At 40.3% G+C, this 26,248-nt stretch overlaps 2 protein-coding genes across 5 annotated transcripts in view; one reads left to right on the forward strand and one right to left on the reverse strand.

Annotated features, from left to right (window-relative positions):
- The window catches only part of ankib1b (ankyrin repeat and IBR domain containing 1b), a 34,620-nt gene extending 18,410 nt beyond the window's left edge, over positions 1–16,210 (forward strand). For all 3 annotated transcript variants that reach the window (XM_026185961.2, XM_026185963.2, XM_026185962.2), the window contains exons 10-20: positions 134–222; positions 2,057–2,187; positions 5,199–5,333; positions 6,654–6,740; positions 7,031–7,097; positions 8,028–8,173; positions 8,581–8,759; positions 8,890–8,941; positions 12,046–12,157; positions 14,371–14,414; positions 14,972–16,210. In XM_026185961.2, the coding sequence (XP_026041746.1) occupies positions 134–222; positions 2,057–2,187; positions 5,199–5,333; positions 6,654–6,740; positions 7,031–7,097; positions 8,028–8,173; positions 8,581–8,759; positions 8,890–8,941; positions 12,046–12,157; positions 14,371–14,414; positions 14,972–15,883 (1,954 nt within the window). In that variant the 3' untranslated portion in view covers positions 15,884–16,210. The remainder of the gene's footprint in view (positions 1–133; positions 223–2,056; positions 2,188–5,198; positions 5,334–6,653; positions 6,741–7,030; positions 7,098–8,027; positions 8,174–8,580; positions 8,760–8,889; positions 8,942–12,045; positions 12,158–14,370; positions 14,415–14,971) is intronic.
- Positions 16,211–18,299: 2,089 nt separating this feature from the next.
- Positions 18,300–25,767, reverse strand: LOC113032823 (protein lifeguard 1). Of its 2 annotated transcripts, XM_026185964.2 has the most exons (12): positions 25,593–25,767; positions 25,367–25,476; positions 24,357–24,494; positions 23,845–24,013; positions 23,369–23,447; positions 22,831–22,884; positions 22,558–22,648; positions 22,353–22,390; positions 21,629–21,716; positions 20,018–20,107; positions 19,540–19,587; positions 18,300–18,980 (listed from the first exon to the last, which is right to left on the reverse strand). In XM_026185964.2, exons 3-12 carry the CDS (start codon positions 24,456–24,458, stop codon positions 18,828–18,830), a joined length of 912 nt encoding a protein of 303 aa, XP_026041749.1. In that variant the 5' UTR covers positions 24,459–24,494; positions 25,367–25,476; positions 25,593–25,767; the 3' UTR covers positions 18,300–18,827. The 2 variants fall into 2 exon arrangements, with proteins under 2 accessions (XP_026041749.1, XP_080163944.1); XM_080307818.1 differs by lacking the exon at positions 19,540–19,587 and having other exon boundaries at positions 18,689–18,980.
- Between the last annotated feature and the right edge of the window lie 481 nt (positions 25,768–26,248).

Raw genomic sequence — 26,248 nt, forward strand, 5'->3', positions numbered from 1 at the left:
TATAAGGTGCTATCCTAAAAGCGGTGAAATAGAACTAACAGTTAACAGTTAATTTATTTCACTAAAATGTTTTTCACTAGGTTCTAATTTTTAGTTTAGTATTAGTAACAACCTTGGTCTGTATGTGTTGCAGGGAGTGTCAAGGTGAAGCCCATGAGCCCTGTGACTGTGAAACGTGGAAGATGTGGCTACAGAAAGTCAGTGAGATGAAGCCTGAGGAATGTGAGTGTTTGTTGTTGTTTTTTAAATTGTGGATTTGTTATCTAAAACTATACAGGAATCGGTAACAAACTTACAGTATGTGGTTTTGTATTGAGACCTAATGTGAAATGGCATTTTTATCTGTTGAACCACAGTAGAGCTGGGCGATAGAACGATAACAATATGTATTGCGAAATAACTTTTTCTCGACAGAAAAATGAAACTATTGTGATAGACCTCATCTCTCTCTCTCTCTTCCTTTCTTATAAAAAAAATGAATAGCCAATACAAATTAAGTAGCGCAGAGCCGAACCAATCACAGCCGCAGTGTCACGTCACGTAACTTGTTACATACAGCTCAAGTGCCAAGCCGCACGTGTATTTGTTTGGGAAGCAGCCAGCCGCCGTGCCGGCCGGGTAATGGAGAAAATGAGTGTTCCAACTAGAGAAAAATCAACCGAGAGCTTGGGTGACCAGGTTACCGAAGAGAACACAGATGACGGTTCCAATGCTGGAGAGATTGTCGAAAGGAAAGGCCAGAGAAGTTCCGTAGTGTGAAGGTATTTCGGCTATTTGAAGTCTGACAAAAAAACAGAGTAACGCGCACTGAAATTGTGCCAAAAGCATGTTCCCACAAAGTCTAGAAATACAACAAACCTTTTTTACCACCTGAAGCAGTGCCACCCACTAGAGCACGCTCAATCTCTAAAAGCGCTAATTCGTCATTGAAAACAACAAGGGGAATCCCTGTGAAGCAGCAACAGTCAATTGAGTCGGCTTTCTCCAGCATCTTACCAAAAGCTAAGAGACATATCAACATAACGAATGCCTTAGCTTACTGTCTTGCTAAAGACATGCTACCAATAAAGAATTAAAGAATTAATATTTTGTTTCTAAGTGGAACTGACAATTTAGTAGTCTGTTTTGTTTGTTTTATTTTGAAACTTAAATGCTTTAGCGGCTACCTTTTGTGTAAGTTTGTAATATTTGCCTTTATTTTGCCTAAACTGAAGCCTCATTTTAAGTACATCTACCCTGTTGAACTTATTATGGGAAATAAATATTTAAATCAAAACAAGCTGCTGATTATTTCACATTTTACTTGTGAGCAACAGCACATTTAAATCTTACATATATAGTTATTTGGCTTATATCGTGATATATATCGTTATCGCCTGAAATGAAAAAAACATATCGCCCAGCTCTAAACCACAGAGTAGAATTGTGTTGTTACCTGGAGGTTACGGATCATAAAGAAGTTTATTAGCCAGTGTCTTTATTTGCCCAGATTTTTCAGGGTGCACAAAAGTGACTGATTTGGAGTTAAATTGCCTGGAACTCAACCACAGTAATTACAAACTATTTAGCATTAGGCCAATTAAAATCCACCACGTCGATGATAAATTATTAATTAAGACGAGCAACCCGCTCACTAAAAGTTTGTGGTGTTTAGAAACATTAATTGGACTCTGGGCAATCTAATAGATGATTTAAGATACCCCAGCTGCTCTTGAGTGCCACTTGGTTGATGTGACAGTCGGAAGATAAAGCAATTATTTGGTTTCGGAACTATCTTCCACTTTGATTTCCCCCAGATTCTGTTTTATCTTGGCATTTCAGCAGCACATCAAAGGTGCTTTGATAATAGCCAATTATTCTCTTTGTGTGTGTGTAGGTGGGTGCATGAGCATCTTGGGAGATGTTAGCAAAATATATTAGCAATATACATTAATCAGGCAGGACGATTTCCCACTCAGTGCATTGGTCTGTTTTGATGCTCTGGTAATAGCCATTCTCATTCTGTCTCATTATGCCTTTATTTGTTCTGTTTACCTCCCCCTCCTCCATGTTGAAGTGGCTGGTGTGAGCGAAGCTTATGAGGATGCAGCCAACTGCTTATGGTTGCTCAGTAACTCCAAACCCTGCGCCAACTGTAAGTCTCCTATACAGAAAAACGAGGGCTGCAATCACATGCAGTGCGCCAAGGTAGGCAGTCAGGCCTCTCATATTTTTCTTACCTAGACAGTAATCAGGTGATCAGTTTATCTGGTTGTTCTAGAAAGATATATGAATCAGTCGTTTTCTGTTGGAGAAAACAAACCTAAGAAGTTTAAATGAGCAACATGTGTGCAATGAACACGGTATACTTCTGTTTATGTTTTAAATGGACTTCAGAATCATCTTCTTTGACATACTGCACATAAAAATTAAAAAAAAAAATAGTGCAAAATGGAGATTTTGGCATCTCATAGAAATAATTAGAATTAATTATGTGTAACTACCTTATTTATCAAATTTCAGTAAAGTTATCTAGAGCAAGTGTGGGTTTTGGAGGTCCATAAAGTGGTACAGCAAAGCTCCATTTAGCTTTTTTTTTTTTTTGATCAGTTAATTATATTTTATGTAGCCAACAGTTATTCATTGGCATATTCTTTCATATATATATTTTTTTACCAAGAAGCATTTACAAATTGACACAGTATTTTATCATACAGTGCAATGATATAATAACTCAAGGCTTTTATGCAAAGTACTGTTCTCAGTGCAAACAAACTGTCAGGTGGGAGATAAAGTTTATTTGCACACAGTATGTGTATAAATGTCAAAATCTCATTTTTAGTTGTACAGATGGCTCTTTAAACACTAGAATGAGCCATTTTTACTCCTGATTCTCCACAAGCCTTTCTCTTTCTTACACCACGCTCAAGACAAGCTGTAGTATTTATACACAATGGTATTACATGATCTGTCTAGCAGATGACTACAACTTTCTGAGTTCTGTCAGATCAGACTATTAGAATAGCTCTGTTTTATACTGTTCTGTTCTCACTTAACACCTTTTTAAAGGAAATGCAGTGTGCATAGCAAAGGGGCAACTAAGGTACCTGTTGATGTTGTGAAATGTATGTGTAATTACAGTATGAATGCATGCTGTCATGTTTACATGTTAGCAGATAGCTTCTGTATTGGTCCACCAGTGTAAATAATACAGGGTTAAATTGGGTGAAATTACAAAAAAAGGTTTGCATAGCTGTAGGAAGTAAAAGAGAATTATATTATAGATTTAAGTGATGAAAATCAGCTTCCTCCAAGGGTCATCTGGGCTTTCTTTTAAAGATAATTTGAAGAGCTTGGTCAATCGGGAAAATATCAAAGTAGAGCTGCTACTTCTCCACATTAAAAGGAAGCCATTTGAGGTGGGCATCTAACTAGAATGCCTCCCGGACATCTCCTGAGGTGTTTCAGGCATGTGCAACTGGGAGGAAGCCCCAGGGTAAAACCAGGGTCTGAAAGAGAGATTATGTCTCTCGGCTCAGCTGGCTTGGGAATGTCTTGGTATCCTACCAGATGAGCTGGAGGTATCTGGGGAGATGGAGGTCTGGGCATCTCTGCTTAGACTGCTGTCCCTGTGACCTGGACCTGGATAAATGGTAAATGGTAAATGGCCTGTATTTGTATAGCGCTTTTCTAGTCCCTAAGGACCCCAAAGCGCTTTACACAACCTGTCATCCACCCATTCACACACACATTCACACACTGGTGATGGCAAGCTACAATGTAGCCACAGCCACCCTGGGGCGCACTGACAGAGGCGAGGCTGCCGGACACTGGCGCCACCGGGCCCTCTGACCACCACCAGTAGGCAACGGGTGAAGTGTCTTGCCCAAGGACACAACGACCAAGACTGTCCAAGCCGGGGCTCGAACCGGCAACCTTCCGATTACAAGGCGAACTCCCAACTCTTGAGCCACGATCGCCCCAATAAGTGGAAGAGGATGGATGGATGGTCAAGGGAGAGAGTGAGACCAGCAATCAGACATAGTCATGTTGCTTGACTTTGTCTCTGTTACTACCACTGTTGCTGTAGGGGAGGCAGTGCAGTCATACAGCAAAGATCTTTTTGTCTCTCTGACACCCCTGTCACTGTTTGCACTGGTTAAATAGGCTGACTAGAGATGGACATTAGTTTTGGGTGAATGGAGTGGCTTTCACAAGCTGAGAGGCCACAGAGGGCTCAGCCTCTTGACCTGTTATTACCTGGTAAGAAACGTCTTTACCCCTGTTGCCTGGAAACACGGGACTCAGTGTTGCTAAGGAACCTTTTGTCTTTTTGCTGCCATTTCCTTCTCTCTGGTGTGGCTTCACACTTTTTTCTTGTCTCAGGATTCTCTTTCACATGTCTTTTTGTGTCTCTCCATCCACCCATTCATGTCCCCTCACTCTCCTTGATTTTGTATTGATTTTTCTGATGTGTCATATAAGCAGAGAGTTTCCAGGACAACTGATGCCTCAGCCTTAAGGTTTTGTGATACTCCAGCTAACCTGTCACCCACAGAAGTGCTTGTAGCATGGAGAAATCACTTATACCCAAATAGGCTCCAGATTGGAGAGGCTGTAGTGTTTTGCTGTGTTTTGTTGTTCTTTCTCCATCGGGACTTGCTGCTCTCAAATGCAGTCTGAGTGCCTTCTAGTGGCAGCAGGCTACAAGGATTCACGACTCTGTTCAAACACCTGCTACTTGTACACTGTAGAAAAAGAAATGGATGAGAAGACAAAAGAGATAAAATGGATACAGGTGATTACATTAGTTTAATGAGCCTTAGAAGTCCTTGACCCTTAATTATAATTCAGTTATGATTTTTACAAAGATGTGTTTTTGAAAAAAAAAGTGCCTTGCTGTCCTGGTAGATCTGTGCTTGATAACTCAAAGAGGTTACAGCACATCAACTGAGCTCTGATGTTGGGTCAGTCTGATATTCTCACCTTTGGATGGGTATATTAATGAAAACATGTCTGTAGATGGGGAAAGGTATCGTTTTGGCTGTCATTTCATATACCAGGATAATTGTTTTTCTCTGACAGCAATTATAAAAAAATGTGTCTTTTTCATTTTGTCATTAAATGTAAATTACCCCAGTAAAGCAGGAGTAGCATTAGTAATTGGCTTTCCATTTTTTGATGTGACAGCTGACCAGAGCTGTTCTCTCTCCCTGTAGTGTAAGTACGATTTCTGCTGGATCTGTCTGGAGGAATGGAAAAAGCATAGCTCATCTACAGGGGGCTACTATCGCTGCACTCGCTATGAGGTCATCCAGCAGGTGGAGGAGCAGTCAAAGGAGATGACTGAAGAGGTACATGCATACACTCTAGATGTTAACACGATATTATTACATTCTCTGTGTTTTCATATTTTAAACGCTTTCGGCCCAGTTAACCGAACACTTTGTAAAATATGACTCAACAGTGGTATAATGTAACAACAGGGGACCAGAGCTGAGTGATGGCAGTTGTTACTGGGGGAGCCCTCTGTTATGATGATGTAGAGTGAATGTCCTAAAGGAGCGGGGCTGGGGTTGTTTCATATTGTATTTTATTCCTAAACGTCATGACTCTTTTAGCAACTTGTCATCGTACTCCTACACCATTATCAGACTCACAACAAAAAAGCAGAAAGCTTGGTGCATTATAAACTCGTGTCTGTTTTAAGTTCACTAATTCTTCCTCTGATTCAAGCCATGCATACATTAACCAGAATGTGCTTCCACTTGTCCTAGTAGCCAGTAATATAGCCTTCAAGCTCCTCAGCTAAATTTAAAACGAGCAACCGTCTACAGAGCTGTAGTAAGCTTGCTTTCTGGTTCTGTTTTCTCAAACTCAGACATTGACCTAAGTGACATTACTTATAGCAATTTATCAGATTTTGTGCAAGTCCCTGTGGAACCAGAGAAGAAATGATATAACTGTTTACTCATCTGCAGTAGTACTCTCCAAGGCCTGGAGAATGGCAATACATAAAATTGGTGGAATTTTCCTTGAATCGCATGATGGAATAGTTAATTATTTACAGATTTTCTGTGCAGAGTTGATAAATATATTTTGCTGCACAACCCAGTCTTACTGTAATACACCAAGTCTCTGTCTGTCTGCAAACTCCTACACGATCAGGAGTTGAGCAGCTGAAGTATATAACACACAGGTATATAGTAATGTAGGCCTTGACACCAGTTGGAAACTACCTGGCAACTGCTGGTTGCTAGGGAAAAATATTTCCTGCTTGTTGCCAATGGTTGCTCGAGGTTAATAGCAGTTACTGTGAAATCATTTGCTAAAACCACAGTCATGTACGTCAAGAGTCACTGACCTCCTGGTAACCAGTCGTTACTATTGAAAGATGTATATTCTCTGACTGGCTGGCAACTCGTTGGAAGGGTTTGCTTGCTGGTACTAAGTGAAACTGCTTGCAAAGAGGTAAACAATGTTGCACTTGTTTGCATTTGGTTGCCAGAGGGTTACTGACCAGTCTCTCGTGTACTCTCTACTCACACATAAATAGTATCATTTGGTGGACTTACTTTTGCTCCTTACAGTTAAAGTATTTCGGCTTTCTCTGTGAGAAGAAACACCATGCTCAGGAGATTGACTGTGGCTGGTGTCTCATCACTGTTTTGCAGGCTGAGAAAAAACACAAGAGCTTTCAGGAACTTGACCGCTTTATGCACTACTACACACGCTTCAAGAACCACGAGCACAGCTATCAGGTAAACAGACCAGACTTTGTCTTCCAGTGATGTTGCATTTGCAGCTGTTATGCAATGAATGCAGACAGTGAGCATTTGTGTAAAACTGGTGCATGACCCATAGTTTGGATACTCTCCAGTGCTCTAACTTTAACATAACTAACATACGGTATATTTGCATTCTGTTCATCACAAATAAATCTGTTGTTAATTTATTTGGTCTCACGTGGCATTCTCTCTATTGCTTGGTTTAGCAGGAACCTCAAGATCATTTTTGTTATTGAGTAAAATTTCTGTTTTTCTCCCATTAGCTAGAGCAGCGTCTATTAAAAACAGCCAAAGAGAAGATGGAGCAGCTTAGTCGAGCACTAAGTGGAAGTGAGTATGCAGTCTGCCGTAACGGCGTCAACCTTTATTATCCCAATCCTAATTCAGTTCTTTAATATTGAGCTTTTGGAAGTAGAGGAGAAGGGATAGAAAACTGAGGTGTTTTAATATTATTTTAACAACAGCATTCAGTTTAAGCATTCAGTAGTGTGAGGTTACAAGAAAGATAACATTTTAACTTGACTTTTTCAAAACCATGTCAGTAAAGGGAGTTTCTGCCTGACTAGTTAGCTGAGTGATGCTGATGTACATCAGGTAAAGCAGTAGATTCTGATTGCAGTGGAGTTAGCTCACATAGTGGCGGTGGCTGTCAGCTGGCAGAAATGGAAAAGGTTCCAAGTCGGTCTTCATGAGTTTGGCTTAACTGAAAGTTTGCACAGTTTATCCTACATAATACAACTGCCGACAGCTTTGAGTCTCCAATAATCAGTTTTGGCCATCACTATTGTGTTTTCTGACGCAGTTCAGAATCTGAGATGCAGATAAAAATTCTATTTCAGATATAAATTTGTCTTCTATTCAGCATGTCTGGATTGCTAATTTACACATTTAGTGAAAAGATTTATTCAAATGAGAAGAAAATGATTTTCCCTTAGGTTCCAATTTTTTTTTTTTTTAAATCTCAGTAGCTGTTAAAAAGTGAATTATAAGTCACTATTCATCAAAGGCCAGCAGTGTTCTTGGCCCAGACTTCCCATCATACTAGACACCTCAGTTATAACTTAAAAGTGCAGTCTCTTCATGTGCTTTAGTACAGTCAAGGAGTTCTTTCATATGCTTTGTTTCAGGATTTCTTGTCATGTAATACTAATCGGCTCAAAAGCAAAGTGAAGTAATTGAGGCAGAGTAATGAGTGTCCTGTACAAAAGCATATCCCATATTCATGTTTGTTATCTGACTCTCCCGCCTTCTCTTTCCCAGGGGAAGGAGGCCCACCTGACACTACATTCATTGAAGATGCAGTCCTAGAACTACTAAAGACTCGCCGCATCCTCAAGTGCTCTTATCCTTATGGGTTCTTTCTGGAGCCCAAAAGCACAAAGAAAGAGATCTACGAGCTTATGCAGGTTTCAGGCTTACTTAGTGAGAGGAAAGACAAATGTTCACAGTGGTCTAGGCCATTAGATATGTGAGACTAAAGCTTTCTACTGCATGATTCTCACAATCTTCCCCAGTTATATCTGCACATCTCAGCTTTTAGTTAAACATCTAGTGCTGTATAATTTATGATCACCCATATAGATACAGGATGTACTTTCCTGCTAGTTTTTATAATGTGGCCTTTCAGATGCTGGAGAATGAATCGGCACGGCTCCCATAGGTCTTACAATTCCTTAAACACCTGTAAAAGTAATAGTTTTTTTTTAAAGTAGATACATAAACAGCTGCCCCACAAGTACATTTGTTAAATTGAAACTTCAAATCCTGCATTTGTACACTGTGATTGCTAAGTCACCTGTCTTTCTGCCCCCAGACGGACTTGGAGATGGTGACTGAGGACTTGGCACAAAAGGTTAACAGGCCTTATCTACGAACACCACGCCACAAGATCATCCGTGCGGCTTGTCTGGTACAACAGAAGAGGCAAGAGTTTTTGGCCTCAGTAGCCAGGGGAGTGGCCCCTAATGACTCACCTGAAGCCCCAAGGCGAAGGTAGCATACAGACCAGTACCTAACTTTGTTAAAATAACACATTTTACTTCTTTTTTTATTTTATTTTGAGAGCCAATTCCTGTGTGATTTCAGCTATCACAAGTTTGCCATTAATTTCTGTCTTTGGCAGTTTTGCTGGTGGAACGTGGGACTGGGAGTATTTAGGCTTTGCATCACCTGAGGTAAAAGCTGATTGGTTGGACTGTAAACTTGAACAAAATGCATTTGTCTTTTTGTGTACTGAGTGGTTTAGCCAATGATGGGTTTTTCCTTGTCAGATGATTGGGTTATTTAAACAGATTAGAGGTACATAGTAAGAGTTGGTGATTCCCATTTGTTTTAGCGAAAATTAATTCACTTAAAGCTAACAAATGTAGCCAGATAATTGTATTGGTCCAGGTTTACTTGCAGCTGCCCTTTACACTCACACCCACATGTCATAATTGGTGCCACTGTTTCTAAACAAAACCGGCTTCTGGCTTGTTCAGGTTGTTGCTGTGTGCTCTGAAGTGCTTTGAAACCACATTTGGACTCATTATTAAACTTACTGGTACAAATTAGGAAGAAAAAGACATGTTAATCCTAAAATGTTAATTTTTCTCAAAGGCACAGACTTCCTCTCTTGGTCACAAATTATTTTTGGATAACAAAGGTTTGTTTGTTTTTTGTTTTCTCCCTGTCGTTACTGTTCTTGAATGTAATAGTGGAGCCACTCCCAGATTTCAGCATGCCATTGGAAGTTTAATTTTGTTAATGTGGAATTTTTAATATCATGAACTGTCAGTGTTATTGATGCCGTGATGTTTGCCCTATACAGTATAGTACAGTATTACATATTTGTAAAACATATATTATACATAATATTAATTTAATCAGTGCCCTTTCAGCAAGTGCCTGTTATTTGTAATGACACTTATTTCTGCTAATAGAGAGTACTTATTGTTTCAAGAAATTACTTTATTTATTGCAGAAATATAAATCATAATTAGATATAATTATGTTGTGTAATTAATTATACAGTGTCATATGACATCTTTTAATAAAGTCAGTATGTATATTTAAATCATTTTAACGTTTCTGGTGACCCAGAGATCGGCATGTTATTTAACACACTGGAGCAAGCCAGATGGTTCAGTGTTCCCTGTGCAACCGTCAGGAATGATTAAAAGCACAGTATGCTGGCGAACACCTAAGTAGGTTGCGCCTGATCATTACACATTAGTAACAGGTGTTTGTAGTTAACACTTAGAGTCATAAAAGTGTCGACCACATAATGGTTTGATTACTGACCTGTCTTCTTTTTCTGCCCAGCGTGATGTATGCACTTGGTAATGGTGCATATGTCAGTACATTGCAGATACTACTACAGGTCTGTTATTGATTTTTCTAGACTGTGGCAGTTCTTAAACATACAGTTCTTTTTTCCGAAGAATTTGCTCAGCTTAAGAGCGCCATCACTCTTTTGGCTTAGGCTCGTGTAGCTTCTATCTGAAAATTCAAATCTCACACCAAAATAAGCCTCTGGGGTTTCTGTGCAAATCCTATAACATTTCAAAGCTGGCAATGGCCAATAGACATTTTAAGGGGGGATGTTTTGACTTGTATCAGTAAATAAAGCACAAAATGAATTAAAGATGACTCAGTTACATTAAATATACCAGTAAGCCCTGTAAGTCACTTAGCGGCATCCAGTACAGTAGGACCCTTCGTAAATGGAATGTAAACACATTTATACATTTGCACTTCATTTACAATGACTAGTCAAAATATGTGTGCTAAAAAAGATCTGTTGTCAGGAAAGCACCACAGAAAATATTATTATTATTCAAATCAGCCAAGAAACTAAGCCAACAGATCTAAAACAGTAACTTGTCTTCTGACATGATAACAAAACTACGTACAGCGGCTCTTGTTTTTCTATTTAGCATTTTGCTTCTTCTAAAATGTGCCATTATTTTGTAGGAAGTCAGGTGCCACATGCCGTGATACTTATCTTGTCTCTCATTGGTTGACATTCTTAACAAGCTGGAGATCCCTGCATGCATTGATTTTGCTAACTACTAATTATCTCTATCTTTAATATGCATCGATACTGTGCAATAACATTAATGATTATAATACATAGGCCAGCTGATGCAAGTATTTATGTTGCAAAAACGATTAAATTTAGCTTGGAACATACTAATATAGACATACAGTAGATACTGATGGCAGATGCTGAACACCAAGCTTTTATTTGTTGTTGTTTTTTGCCTGCTGGTTAAAAGCTTCTTTCTCAGTCACTGTCAGTAGTTGGTAACCCCATAGTAACAAAGCCAGATGACACTGCCTCACACACTTCCATATGTCTCCTCCATGCTTCTTATAAAACCTGCATCACTTCATAGTGGGTTATATTTAGCACGGTGGAAGCATGAAAGAGCTTTTGCTTTTGATGATATTTGCATGTTACTCAGTGAGTTTGGCAGTTGAGATGATTGAATAAAGAGTGCAGAGGTACCGATATGTTGATTTGGTGTATGTAGCCTTTTTCATGAAGAGCGGTCATGCATTTATCAGTACTTTAAGAGGGATAACAGCACTGGAGTTTTCATTCGTTTGGCACTTGACTACGGATGAGTGCCATCTCACAGTTTTAAATCTATGACTTTGACTTTACAGGAATTCCATTTCAAAAATGTTAGCTTGAGTTGATTTAGATAACAGACAAATTCACTGCTTTTCCCTTTGAAGAGCTACACACCAATGAGCCAAACTGTTAAGACCACCCATCTTTCTGTGCAGTCAAAGTAGCTGCCAACCAGAAAAGCATAAACTCCATATGACCTCAAAATAAGACCTGTGTGCTGGGATAAACAGGAACTATTTTCCTTTGCCACGTTTTTTTCCATGCTAATCTGACCAAAGTTTCAAGTAGTGAGGTCAGCTGATGTGCAAATAATCCCTCTTAACCAAAGGTTCAGGCATCAGACTGCTCTACACCCTGCTTATCAGATATTTTCTCATGAGTGTAGAGGCACACCCACATAATGTTCGTCTTGTGTTTGTAAGACATAGCTAATCAAGAAGGTCGGTTTAAAGGGAAGGTAAGTGGTTTCAGTTAGTGAATGAATCAAAGACCTGCATATAGTCCCCTCAACCCCCCCCCCCCCCCCCCCCCCCACACACACACACACACACACACACACACACACAGAGTTATTAACTCAAACCTGCTAGAATCAGTTTCCTTGTAAAAATCTCCTTCATTGCATTTTTATAGTAATGATTGTTCTTATATTTTAAGGAGTACGCAGAGTTCCAGTACAGACGGCGGCATAGGCAGAGGCGGCGAGGCGACATGTCCAGTCTCCGTAGCAACACACCTGACCCTGACGACCTCAGCGACAGCACTTTAGGTACTTTACTTTATACAGGGTTTTATCCTGTGATGGCTATTTCACATCGTGATATTCAGTTTTTCTCCCTTGTCACAGCTTGTTATTTGCATAGTTACCACGTGAATTTATCGTGTGATCCATCTGAATGCAAAATCTCTGGGTTCTAGTTGGCCTGATTTTTAGATTGGGTCCAAACGCCTGAGACTATAACAACTATCTGGTGCACAGACAGTGCGCAGATTTAGACACCTCAAGGTTTGCAATGTTTACAAAAGATTTTGATTGTTTGTGTATAAAAGATAAAAGAAGTTTTCTTGTAAAGTTTAGAAAGTTCCCTTGAGTTGTATTTCTTTCATTAAAGCAGGGTTCGATGGCCCTCAGGTAGATTTGATCGACTGTTCAGCTAAATTAACTTAAATTGGTCATCTCTTATAATCACAGCTGCTTCAGGCTCTCAGCAAAAAAATTGCTTAGAGAATAATAGATCAGAATAATAGATCAAAACTGCATCTTAATTAAAAAAGAACGTCAAAATTCTATTCTATATTCTTGGGAAAAAATGAGACCTTCTCTGTTTCTAATCATGGATACATTTTTCTAATAGTGCAGTGTGACTGTGAAACACTTAGTGAAAAGAATATTTTTATATTCATTAAAAGTGTGATTAATTAAGATCAGGCCTACATTTGTTATCAGTCCAATTGGTATACATCCTGGAATGGCACACTGACTGCAGCATGGAAAAAACAAAAACCCAGCAGATGGATGGAATGGGTCAAAGTGCAATTTGTAATGGCTGATACAAAGCATTTAAGGTGGAATGATCTTTTGAGTAGAAAACTATTTAAAGATAGATATAGGGAAGTACTGTGTACATGTGATAGGAAGTTTTATAGAAGTCAGTTCTAGAAATGAGAGTTATAAGAATTATTCTAATCTGAAACTGTTCTGGTAGGACATTAATAAACTGAGAACTAGAGACTGCAGAAAAGACCTATTGAAGTTCATCTTAGTGATTGTGTGGTTTGAAAGTATAGAATGAGATTAAATGAGAGCTAGATTTTCTTGATTTGTTCTCAGGAAATCACATTGTGATGAACTTTGATTTTTGTTTCTTTTATTAGTGACGCATGTAATTCAAAGGATGAGTTGAATAGAAGCATGACTCATGATGTTTGTTTCCATGTTTGAATTGTGATGTTACAAAGAAGTGAAAAACGCTGTAGACAAGTTACAGTTAAATTACTTGGGTGTAGAAGAAATGCCAAAGAAAGTATTAAAGTCTCTGTTACTATTAAACACACATTTCTGTTGCTTTATAATTTGTTTTAAAGGCACAGTCTTATTAACTTTGAATGAATCCATCAGAATTGCATAAGTGCAGGTGCAGGTTTGCGAAGCCCCACCATCTTGAATACAGTGGCTGATGTTTTCGTTATCTCTTTCTCGTCCTTCACTACTGCTTTCTCTCCCCTGTCATTTGCACCTTATCATCATCCTCCTTACCTCAAGCCTCATTTTCTTGCACTCAAGTTAAGGCTCTAGCTCTGTGTGGATTAAGAATGTCTAACTTTAAAGAACTGTCTGTTTAAACAGACAATTAAATGGTAACGTTTCAAAGCTCTTCGGTGAATTCAGGCCTTACAATCTGTTCCAGATCAGTTTATTTTTTCATGTTGTTGGAGTCATGGTTAATGCGCCAAAAATATTAAGATCCAGTCAGATGCTTCCCTGGCAGTATTGTGTCAAGTGGAGAAGAGTCTTAGTATCCACCGGTACCTAAACAAGCACAGGTGCACTGCAATGATTCAGTTACATTATTTGTTTAGAAATATTGATTTTTACTAATTAGTTTTTCCAAAATAGAGCTTCTGGAAAAATGACACTTGCTTGAATTCAGTAAGCATTTCTAATCTTTTGTGTTTCTCCATCATCGTGGTACTTTTATCTAGGCTGTATGGACTGAAAACAATAGATAAAACTGGAGGGTAGCTAATAGGTTTTGTTTTGTGAGCAAAGAGGAATTGCTCACAGATACAGATACAGTTAGTGCAGTTCCTGGGGTTGTGACGGGTTGCTGGTCCTTCATCAGTGTGTTGACTAAACTCAAGATGATGTTACTAAATTGAATACTTAGCAGTAGATTAAACTGAGTAAATTGATTTATCCTGCATTGATTTAGTTCAATAACCAGGTTTGACTTTTTCTTTGTTCCTTTTTTTCCTATAAAGACACACAGGATGCTGGAAGTGGACGCAGACAAGGTCCTATGATGGTGAGTAAACATTTATCTCGAGCTCAAACGGTAATGTAGTTGAAATTATTCCTGAAGGCATTTTTGTCTTAGTACTGTGAATTATTAATGTCGTCTTGATTCTTAGCGGTTTCATATTCACTAGTTCACCAAATGTTCAGTTAATAAAAGAGTAATATTTGAAACTGAAACCTACGGGGTTTTCTTTTTCTTTTTTTTTTTGGACTGGGGTTGGGGCATGAATGACTTGAAACATACTGAGTGATGCAGCGATGTTGTGTGCTGGGACTTTATATATAAACACAGAGTGAGTGGTAATGATAGTTTTGAAAATGTAAAACCTTAAAACCCACTGTGAGCTGACTGCAACAAAGCAGCTATAAAGAAAAACTGTCTTTGCTTTCAGGTTTGTGTGTCAAAGTGTCAAAACTGCAGCAGCTGCTATTTTCCTTGCCTTGTCACTATCTCCATCTGCTGCTACTGTTAACTTTTTTAACAATAGGTGCTGCAGGTTATACTTAAAGTTAAGTTTGAAAACTGCTGATGCTCTACGACACTGGATCCTTTTATTCTTGCAGGGTCTGGGTTCGCTGGATGACGATGACCCCAACATTCTTCTGGCTATTCAGCTGTCACTCCAGGACTCAGGGATGGTCGGGAGTGTGTCCAGTCATGAAGTACTTGCCAACGAAGCCTCACTCGGCGCTATTGGCACCTCCCTGCCTTCGAGGCTTGAGCAAAGTGCTCCAGGCATCGAGGTCCCCCCCAGAGCTTCTCTAAGCAGCTCAGAACTGCTGGAGTTGGGAGATAACTTGGTGAAACTTGGCAACATCAGCAGCCAGTACTCTGCTGCCACCGGTGTTGCTATCCCTGTACAGCACGGTGACAGTCATCATCGGGCATACGGTGCTTCTGTGCCCATACCAGTGGCTCCTGGTTGCAGCAGCTCTTCAACAGGCCTCTTCTCTTCCACCGACACAACAGACTCAACCACATGTGGCAGCCACGACCCATCCTCATCCTCTGCATTAGCAGCAAACGCTAACCTGCTGGGCAATATCATGGCTTGGTTTCATGACATGAATCCTCAAGGTATCACTCTGGTACCCCCAACCTCCTGTGACAGCGACTCAGTCCCGGGTTCACTCCATAGGGGCGAAGGAGAAGACGATGACAATGTCGGGGTGGTCGTCTTCCCTGAAAACAGGAAGCCTCAGGAGGTGATGGCAGATGTGGGGTTCTGCTCTCAGAGGCTGAGTGAGATGGAGGAGAAGGAGTGCACTGTCGCTGAGAGACCGACCCAGTTAGATCTAGTGGGGCTGGACACCATGCCGCTACCTTACATGGGAGCCCATGACGCAAGCGGAGGCCATGCCGAGCGCAGAGGCTCAAAGGTGTGCCACGTCGACACTCCGCGATGTGACTCTGTGTCTGATCAGCTGCCAAGCACCAGCTCATCTGAGTGGGAAGATCAAGTGCACTTGGTATGATCTCTCTGAGATGGCAAAGAGCTTTTAAGGAAGGCCAAAAACCACTACAGATTGCAAAATGAATAAAGAGGAGGAACGTCTGTGCTAGCTATTCAGGTGGAATGTAAACAGAGTGGGGAATGTGTCATACTTGACCAGAAAGTGGGGAAGACACAGATTCAGATTTAAGTGCAACAAGATGTGTTTACTGTATTGTCAGCCTTCTGCAAAGAAAGTACTAAATAGAAGAGATCACAGTTAGTTACCAGTTTCAAGGGTGACTTATAAAACAAGTCTTGTACTAGTAAAAATACAAATAAGTAGCGTTTTTTGTTTTTGTTTTTTAAATATCAGATTTAGAGACTTAGGAGCTTTAGAAACTTTAACCTACATAGTTATTTTCCACTGGACTAAAAGCCTACTGTATCAGTCTGGATCAGGTCTGATGTATTCAGCTGTACTTAGTGAGCAGATTAACAGTTTGCTCCAATATTCAATCGAAACAAAGCCGGCTGAGATGGTTCTCACTCCTGTCCAATTCTGCCTACTTCATGGGTGCCAAACACTGGCTAGCAAAAGCACAGTTTGCAGTCACCAAGTGGATTCTCTAAAGCAAATTGTGCCTGCTTTTTACAATCTCAACCACTCAGCTAAACTTTAATGTGAAAGTGTTGAGCCATAATTTTCTTTGAGATTGCAGCTGATTGATACTCTGAAAATGTCACTGGCTAAAAGCTGCCGTGAGCCGTGTAGAACTGAGGCTTCAGGCCCTAATGGATTTGTACTTTATGTAAAATATTCACATTGGCAAAATTTTGATTAATTATTCAACTGAAAAGTAGTTGGCCTCCTCAAAAACATTTCAAAATGGACTTGACAGTGGTTATTACTCCCCAACACAGGCTGAATCAAAAAACAACGAATGCTGACGGGCCCAGAGGGAGTGCTCGTGATTCAGTTTGCACCTTTGTCACAGCATGTTCTGAATTCCATTGTAGCTTGTCTTAAATTAATGTTTTGAGTATTGCAGCCGAACGTGGAGCGCGACAGACTAAGTAGACAGTGAGAAGCCTGCTTCATACGCCGCAGGGAAGGCCATTGAAATCAGGCAGTCGTATTCAGACTCTGGTAAATTAATTACTCACGCCCAAGTCACTGTAATTTATCTCTGGGTCCTGTTTTAAAAGTAATAAGCAAAGCCTTTCAGATCTTTGCAGTCCTCTTTGCAGATTTTCCGGACTGCAGGGTAATGCATGGGGGGAAAAAAATTAAAAATCATGAATGTGTACAGCATCTCATCCTCATGGGAAGTCCATGTCTTTGAAACGGTTCTCTCTCTGGAGTTGAGACACACAGTGCCTTTGTGTAAATCACCATGATTCACTTTTTCCTTTTTTCACACTTTTTTTTTCTGAGTGCTAATTTTTAAAAAAATGACAGTGTAAACAAAAACAGAAACACCTGTTACCTTAAAGTCGTTTCTCTCACATTGCCGTTGATAGTGTTCAGACGTGCTCATCAGAAATGTTTGTAGCAAGAGGCTTTTTTGTTGGCTCTTGTGGTGATATGTTAATAGATGACACTGACTCTTTTTTCTTTCTTTTTTTTTTAGCGATTTGGTGAAATACGTTGTAACGACGAAGTCACACTTTAAAGAAAAAATCTTATTCCCAGATATTTTGAAGAAAGGTTTTATTTCTCTGGGTTTGTGCAGTAAGGCTTCTTGCCCTACACTGAAGTGGTTCCCGGGGTTTAGCATCTAAAAATCACTGCGCTGATTTCAGAATAGGTTAACCTACTGTTCTGTATCGCTTGTGTGTGAGGAAAGTTATAAAGTAGGTATTTATTTGGAATAAAGATAATTCATTTAAATAATGGATTGTGAGTAACCCATGTGAACTAAAACACACTAGTCAGTGTCTTACCTTTAAGACGTGATTATGTTCTTGTACAGACTGATGTCTGGCTGAAGTAAATGACCTTTTTCTCTCTCTCTCTGTCCCCTTGCAGATGTATAGAGCAACATTAAGTCTAAAGATAGTGATTGCTTTGATAAGTGTCTGGGTGCCATATGGTTAATGGAACTAACTTTGTCGGACTTGGTTAATGGAAGTGCTTTTATCAGAGGAGATAACATGCGTTGCCCTTTTTCTTTAGTAGTATGCTGTGCATGTAACGGGCACACTTTATACTGTCACCTCATATGTTCAGGTGATTTATTAAAAAAAATTAAAAAAGGTATATAACATTTTGTAACTCATTGAGATTTTCTATTGTAAAGCAACTAATCCTTGAAATGCTATTTGCACTTTCATAGTTTATACTTGATACATTCCCTCTTTATATGAAAAGTGTTTGATGTGTGATGCCAATAAACTATGTGTTGAGTTTTACTTTGCGGTTGTCTCATTTGTAATAGTCATTTATGACAAAGAAATATTGCAGATGGTTTTATTTTCATAACACTGACCAATTCTTTTATTGGGTTTTCATTCAAAATTAAACACTTTTATATAATCTTTGATTTAACAAGTACCTAAGTGACTAGTTTGTGAGTTAAAGAGTAATTTTTAGAAACAAATATTCAGTATATGTAGTTCTATGTAAGAATTGCAACAGGGCAGTATGTAAATCTGAACTCCTAAAGGAAAAAAAAATAAACAAGTAAACATCCATAAAGCAGACTGCAGTGCGTAACACATGACAATCATAGGCAAACTTGAATATACTGACAGATGTCTGGAGACGTATTCAATATGAATCATGGGCTCAGTTTCCCAGACATGGCTTAAGCCTAGACTTGGACCAAAAAAAGTTTTTCTGTGGAGATCTTCAGTGTTTTTGCTTTGGGGGGCTTAAGCCATGTCTGGGAGACTGGCTGTCTGTGTTTACCAAACTCAACGAATTGATTGCATGTGTGCAAGAAGAGTATCTTAAGGGGAAATCCTGCCATGGAGTTTAAGTGTCAGCGGCAGAGGCCGATGAGCTGCAGCAAGAAGAGGAACAGGGTGACGACGTCCAAATAGAGGTTGAGCGCAGCAAAGATGTACTCCTCGGGAGAGACTTGATACTTCCTGTGTTTTCCACCCAGGATCATCTGAGTGTCAAACACCAAGTACTGCGGAGAGATGGACAGAAAATGAGATGCTTCAGCACTGATCTGTGAATCGAGAACGCGAACTGGTCTGCGAGCAAGCGCAGGCACTATTAACTATTTCTGAGAGATGGGACGGTGCAGATAAACAGGCCACACAAATAATCCGGGAGTCAGACTTGTGCAGCTGAAAATAAGTTGTGACTTGCTGCTGACAGCCTGTTCAGCTCTGTGTGCAGCTGCAGTTTGTTCCACCGGCTGACGAGATGGGTCACAACATTTGCTGCGAATGCCAAAGGCACACAGAGAGGTGGCTGTGAAAAGGAAGCCCACTACTGTTAAGTGGTGCATAATTGAAATTAAAGGGCACAGGGGCATCAAAGTCGCTCTCTTTTCACTAACAACTGGTATCAGGCTGCTTCGCCCTGGGATCGCGTGTTGCATCATATACACTCACTTGACAATAAGCCCTCTTTGATGGTGGTTTCGTTTTATTTCCATTGGGGATTTTAATTCTGTTTTTCATAGCAAAAAGAAAAAAAGTGCTGCGGAAAAGAACTTTCTGTTACCAAAGTGTACTTACTAAAGAAAACAGCAGTGTTCCCAGGCAGGCATATACGATGTAAACATACTGCAAAAGAATCACACACACTCAGGAGAGGCATTCAGTAACACAAATTTAAAACAAAACATTTTTATTCTAGTGTGCTGTGCTGCTTGTTTGCTGTAGGTAGTAATTAAGCCAGAAACTTTTTTTTTTTGGTCATTCTGGCTGTTTTGTTTGGTTTACAGGCAGTCAGAGTCCAACTACAACCTAAAATCTGCAGAATGCTTATTTATACCCGCTGGCAACACTAACAGCCAACACAGTGAACGCCAGTGTACATTTAAATCCTAAGAGGTTTGAGTTTACGCTCTCTGCTGTATAGTCTGCTCAGCACACGGGCCTGTGCTTTCTAGGGCCAAAGACTCTGAGGCTGTACATCCGGTCTGTCAGCAATTCATTTAAAACCTGTTCCCACTGCAAACACACTGGTTAACAAAGAAGCTCTTTAATTTACCTGTGATCGGAGGATTGCACAGAGGAGGGCGAATGAAAAGAGGGTCCAGATAAGCACCCACAGGCACCCACTTGCTGTGGTGAAGTCCCACTGATGCCGCAAAGGAGGGATAGGAAATGAGAAAGACAGTTAATGTGACAAGCCCCAACATCTCTCATTTGTACTCATCATTCTCGTAAAATCCAGGACACTGAAGGCTGTTCTCATTGCAGCTGTGCTCTGTGATAGCTACAGATTGCAGTCGAGACTCAAGAAAATCAAGACAGTTCTGGTTATAACAAGTGAGGATAAATAATCAACAGGCACTGAGCAGGGGGATTGAAGGTGGCCTTTTCGCCTGCATGGCCTTTATTTATTTTTTCCACACTGGCATAAAAAAAAAAAGATGGCAGTTGCTACAGGAGAATCACTAGCACTGATCACCTGAGGAGCTATGGGCTGCAGACGCAGTGTCAATGCATCACAGTGACAGAGATTAAAAAGCTCTGTGAACATTGTGAACTGCAGAGCAAGAGGTGCTGGAAATGGCAAGATGAAAGCGAAGTCATAAAAAATAAACTACAAGTGTTTGCGGACGCTCACTCAGCCCATAAAACTATATTACGGGCTTAGGGGTACGCTTCCCTCTATATGTCAGCTATTTAAACCTGACCTGCGTACCTTCCTCCCGCTGATTAATAACGAGCAGAGAGAATTAAGCACCAGATATATTCTTAGTATGATTATCAGACAGCTGCTTGCTTGTTCCATCCACTGTGAGCGAAAATATAAATGTCTCCAGCTCCTTCAGATACAATAAGTGGCAAAGTGTGTGAAATGCCAACCACCATTTAGCAGCAATTAAAAGAGGCTCTAAATGCAATCTGAATGTGGCTGACATCTTCCCCACTGGCTGTGTGATTGCTTTTGTTCAGAACATGAGGCGTTTATTGAAGAAGCATGCCGAGCTATCAATGAAGTGATTCTCAAAAGGTCTCCTAACTTGCTCCAGCTAATAAAACGCTGCAAGTTGTAATGAAACTTTTAAATGCCATGTGCACAAGCATAAGCTATTATATATATTTTGAGAGCGGCATCTCAGAAGAAGATGAGCATGATCAAATAAAGAATAAAAAATCCTCAGCGAGCGAGACTTATTTGGGATTCGTTGGGATGCTTATTATAGAATTTTAGGGGAAGTTTTTGGTCATTTTTTTAGGGTTTCAATCACAAAGTTGAGAAGTTTTGCTTGATAAAAAGCTTTTTTTTTCACAATTCATGAAAGGAGGCAGACTGAAAAGGACGAGGGCTGACTTATATAAAGAATTCTATATGGCGAGAGTTATCTCAGCCTCACGGGGGCTTAACCCTCTGGATGCAGGGAATTAACCCAACTTACAAATACACTGATCTCAGCAGCAATCTTAGTTTTGCCAGGACAGCAAACTCATCTGACTTTGAAAACTCTGCAGGTGAAAACCTGTCCAGCAGCTGAGCTTTACACGTTCCCTCTGACTGCACAGGAAACACAGCTGAGTGTATGGACATTTACCATTGACTGTATAGTTAAGGCGCCGTGTTTCACTTTTGGCTGCAGTGCAAACTGAGCTCAGAGTGTGTGACAGATCTTACCTTTGACTGCATGGCGAACAGGCTCAGGGAAAGGGACACAAATGCTGTTGCCCCAACAGCCCACATGACTGCTTCAGCATTAAAATACCTGCAGACAGAAATATCAAACAGTGCAGTAAGAGCTGAATCATGTCTATCTTGGGGTGGATGAGCAGCGGGGTTTGGTCTATCCTAAAGGGAAGTATTATTTTCTTATAAGAATTTTTTTTCTCGAAATATGCATTTAACTTTGAGCACTGGACCCCCCCCCAACCCCACCCCACTGGACAAGTATTGAATAATGTATTGCCTGCATGCATTTCCTATCAGCTATAGCTTCAGTTATAGCAATATCCTATAAATATGGTAATTTTAATGCATTATTGATAGTCAGGTCTCATCTGATGCCTTTTTCTGACAGAGTGACGTGCTGCTAAAAAAGAACCGTCAGAAAGATGGAGGGGAAAAAAGGGTAACTCGTGTTTACACAGGCACCGAGAAATACAGAGAAATTGGTTTTGAACTATTTGTGATGTGCTCAGATTTATCTTCAGCTGAAAAAAAATCAGAGAATGTGATCCCATGTGCCTTTTAATTTGGTAAACCAGCGCTGATAACATCTTATCTGGCATGATGGCTTCATTGCTGGCATTGAACACGCTATCAGATGTGGATCAAATAGGATTATTATTGTGCAAATGAGTCTGCATCAGGTGGGGACTCATCTTTGTAAACAAACACTCACGCCGCCACAGATGCAAGCATCAGGCCCTCTGCAACAGTCTGAGGAAGACAGGGAGAAAGGCACACAGGCAGGGAGAGGGAGGGAGAGAGGGGAAGGAAAGGGGGAGACAAATGGAAAGTAAATACATGACAAAAAAAAAACTGTGAAATAGAGCAGGTGTGGTGGTGGTTTAATTTGATGCCTGGCTGGTACTGCCTCTACTCACAAACAGGCCCAGGGCAATAAAATTGAGGGGGACTCGACGCCGGAGACTGTCACAGCATGACAGGGCCACAATGAGGACGAGTACCACCGCCCTGTTTCACACACGACACAGAGTTTACCGGCATTAGCATATAATAGGAGAAACATTATGGATTCACTGAGCGCATTATTTGTATTAAGATGAGCTTGTGATTTACTTCCGTTGACTCACATGAAGCTCTTTCTCCAAACACGAAATCCAGAAAATCTAAGAGAACATTTTTGAACAACTTACATCATGGTGTAGGTGAACCAGTAGTTGTTCCATGCCCATTTCCTAAGTGTGTCCCTGTTTTTTTGTTTGTTTTTGGGGTTTTTTTTTGGGGGGGGGGGGGGGGGGGGGTGATAAGAAAAGGGAAGGGAGATAGAGAGAAGTGCTTAATAGAGCTGCCATTTATCTGATAGAAGCAGTGGAATGATTTTATTAAATATTAACAGAGAGCAGTGCATTGTGCACATGGGAGCTGAATACAATTTATGAAAAGAAATGACTGTTGCAGTCTTCCACCACATCCATTATACCAAACACAGGGAGCTTTCAAACTACTGCAAGCACAAACATTAGGCGGACTATATACCACCTTGTTTCACCTCACTATGGTGATTTGAGAAGGGCCCCAGTGCATGTTTAAATTTGTGCAGGGACGACTTTATGCACTTGTTCTGCCTCGTGTTGGTGGGCGATGACACAATTAAAAGCCAGCAGATTACAATAAAGGACATTTCTTCTTTTCTCTTTGGAACAAGAATGGCCTCGTGTGATTGTGTCTCACCAGTAAAGAAAAGCGCAGATGATCCCCACAGTCACTAGCAGCTGAATCATCAAGGTCAAGTAGACTTTCCTTATAAAACCTGTTCAGAAAAAAAGAAAAACAGATGCAGAAACACAGAGAGGTGAGACAGACAGGAGAAAGACATGCGACAACAACAATCTGTCAGAGTGAAGCATTGAGGCAGGTAAGGCTGCACGCTGTTGCCAAAAATGACTGTTTTCACCAAACTTGCATTCCTGCCTCTCATTAAAAATGATTTGTGTTGTGTGGGAGGTGAAGAGCTGCGACAGGCTGCGAGCAGAGATCACAGAACAATTTTCAATTCCAAATCAATTTTCAAGAAAACACTGCAAAGCAAATGAGGGGAGTAAATATTGCTGATCCTCGTTCGGCTCTGACCACGCAAACAGAAACGCTCATTTCTCTCGCCTCCTGTTTCTCCCTCTCTTTATTGATCTACTTCCTTCGACCCTCACCTCTCCGTATGGCAGCGTCACTGAAGGCGCTATCCTCTAAGCCGGGAGAGTAGACGGGTGGAGATTGGTCACATTGCTGGTTGTCTCCACCTGCTCCCGGGCCCACAGGATGGACCATGTTATCATAGGTTCCAGGAGGGGAGACCACTGCAACGCTGCCCTTCTCCACCTGGATCATTCAGACAACACCCGAAGTTTAGATTCAAAACTTTTTTCTTGCAAATCATAAAAAAGGCAGAATGATGTGATTAGAGGCTTTAGTGTTCATTTTGAAGTAACTTCATGGAATTAAACCAATAATCCATGTGTAATTAAATGTGTAAGCACACATTTAATTACACATCCCAACGATAGCATGATCAAAGGCTAGTTGTGTGTTGGATTTGGGCTCATTCTTTACGATAGCGGCATATTAAACCCTAAAATCAATGTGCAAAATGGTTTCTCTCACTGCTTAATTTAATTTTTTTTCCCTTTGAGGCTAACAAAAATGATTGTGAATTGCTACTAACGTCATAGCTCATCCCAGTATACGAACTCTGTCCATGGTCCCCGGGGCTGTACGGAGGGGGCTGAGGATATCCACCGTTTCTGTTGTCATAAGTGTGGTCCATTTGCCCAAAAGTCAGCAAATTTTATCAGACACAAAACTGCCAAGGTAAAGAGAATTATTAGACAGACAAGGTAGTTAAGGTCACAAAGACATTCCTCTGGACAGTGTCAGTGCTTTCATCAGTGATGTTAAATTGGCACACGGGGCTATGTCAAATGGGTGATTATGAAACCATGCATCACACAAATACAAGGCCCTCCATGACTGGCATCGATAAAAATGGCCCTAAAACTTAATCTATTTTCAGTGTATGTATATTTAATGGCCAAATAGATTGCATTTAATTGATCTCAGAGGAAATTTAGTTGTCATCCACAGACAGACAATAAATGCAAGGATTTTTTAAAATGTATATATGTATAGTGAACACAAGGGAATAATAAATCCCCCCCCAAGTTCCCTAGTTCTGCATTAATCATGAAAGAAATGAAGTCATAACCAGCTGCTCAAAGATCAATGCTGCATGATGTACAACTGCAGTAAAGCAGTGACTACACATAGCAGTTTGACAGAAACAGCCGCTCCCTGTGCACATCCGTCTATTCATTATGGTTTAATGAATAACAATTTCCACTTCCTGTAATATCTGTAATTAGTAATGGCTTTTGCACTCGTGGCAGCAATAAATCATTTGCTAGATAAAAATCACATTTTGACTTTTCGTCTTTTTCAGCTCATCTCTCCAAACTGGAACAAAACAAAGCCTAAAACTGTGTTTTCTAAGGTACGAAGTGGACTTTGTTTTTGTTGGCTTACGCGGGCTGAAAATTTGGAACATTAAATCCAAGTTCTGACAAGATGACAACAGTTTTAAAGTCTATAAAAAAGTGTCCAGCTGCTGTTTGACTCAGGTCTGTTCACAGAAATCAATCCGTACAACTCCAGCGAAGCTATTAAAATATGCCTTACCTCTGCTGTGACGACTGAGACCACGCTCGGCTGCTCTTCCTGTAGCTTCAGTTTCCTTCAGGGCAAAGTCTACTTGCTATCAGCTGGTTCCCACAGAAACAGGACTTTTGCTGCAGGGGGAAAGGATGTATTCCTCATTAGTCCTAATGGGATATTAAGATGAAGTTCTGAAAGTGACATTAAAGCAATAAGGCTGGCACTTTGACAGAGTAAATTGGGATTTTACCTTCTGTGTTCCACCTGCACTGATCCACACTGGAATGAGTTTATACTGCTTGATTTCACATGTTTAATAAAGGTTTTCCCTCATATTTCAGTATCCTGGAATGATAAGCTGCTGCATATGAAAAGCCTGTAACATTTCAACCTGTATCACACAAAAAAGGCAAATGCAGGACAATGACACAGTGTGAGATCCGGCGAGGCGTATGGTCTTTCTGGTTTACCTTGGTTACTCATTGATAGCACCCTGCACACACAAACCATCCAGTGACAAAGAGAGGACTGGACGATGTAGGACATCAATCCAGCCTATACAAAGGGATTATGGGTACTGAGTCACACTGAGAAAGAAGAGCTAAAGGCATACTGTGTGAAAATACAGAAAGCAATGTAGGTCAATACCATTTTTATGCTTTCCCATGAAGAACTGGCTCTCAAAGAGTTACATTTAACACCATCTATTAATCAGAAAGCAATCCAGGATGAGTCCATTTTTATATATACATGTACAGTGGGGCAAAAAAGTATTTAGTCAGCCACCGATTGTGCAAGTTCCCCCACTTAAAATGATGACAGAGGTCAGTAATTTACACCAGAGGTACACTTCAACTGTGAGAGACAGAATGTGAAAAAAAAAAATCCATGAATTCACATGGTAGG

The sequence above is a fragment of the Astatotilapia calliptera genome, chromosome 11, assembly GCF_964374335.1.
Source record: "Astatotilapia calliptera chromosome 11, fAstCal68.1, whole genome shotgun sequence".
NCBI lineage: Eukaryota > Metazoa > Chordata > Actinopteri > Cichliformes > Cichlidae > Astatotilapia > Astatotilapia calliptera.

Excerpts from the sequence above, each read along its gene's own strand:
- LOC113032823 (XM_026185964.2), bottom strand. The coding sequence starts at position 24,458 with ATGGACCACACTTATGACAACAGAAACGGTGGATATCCTCAGCCCCCT. Across the intron at positions 19,588-20,017 it reads GTGCAATCCTCCGATCACAG|TATGTTTACATCGTATATGC; the intron begins GTAAATTAAAGA and ends ATTCTTTTGCAG. Across the intron at positions 18,981-19,539 it reads GAACACTGCTGTTTTCTTTA|TACTTGGTGTTTGACACTCA; the intron begins GTAAGTACACTT and ends ATCTCTCCGCAG.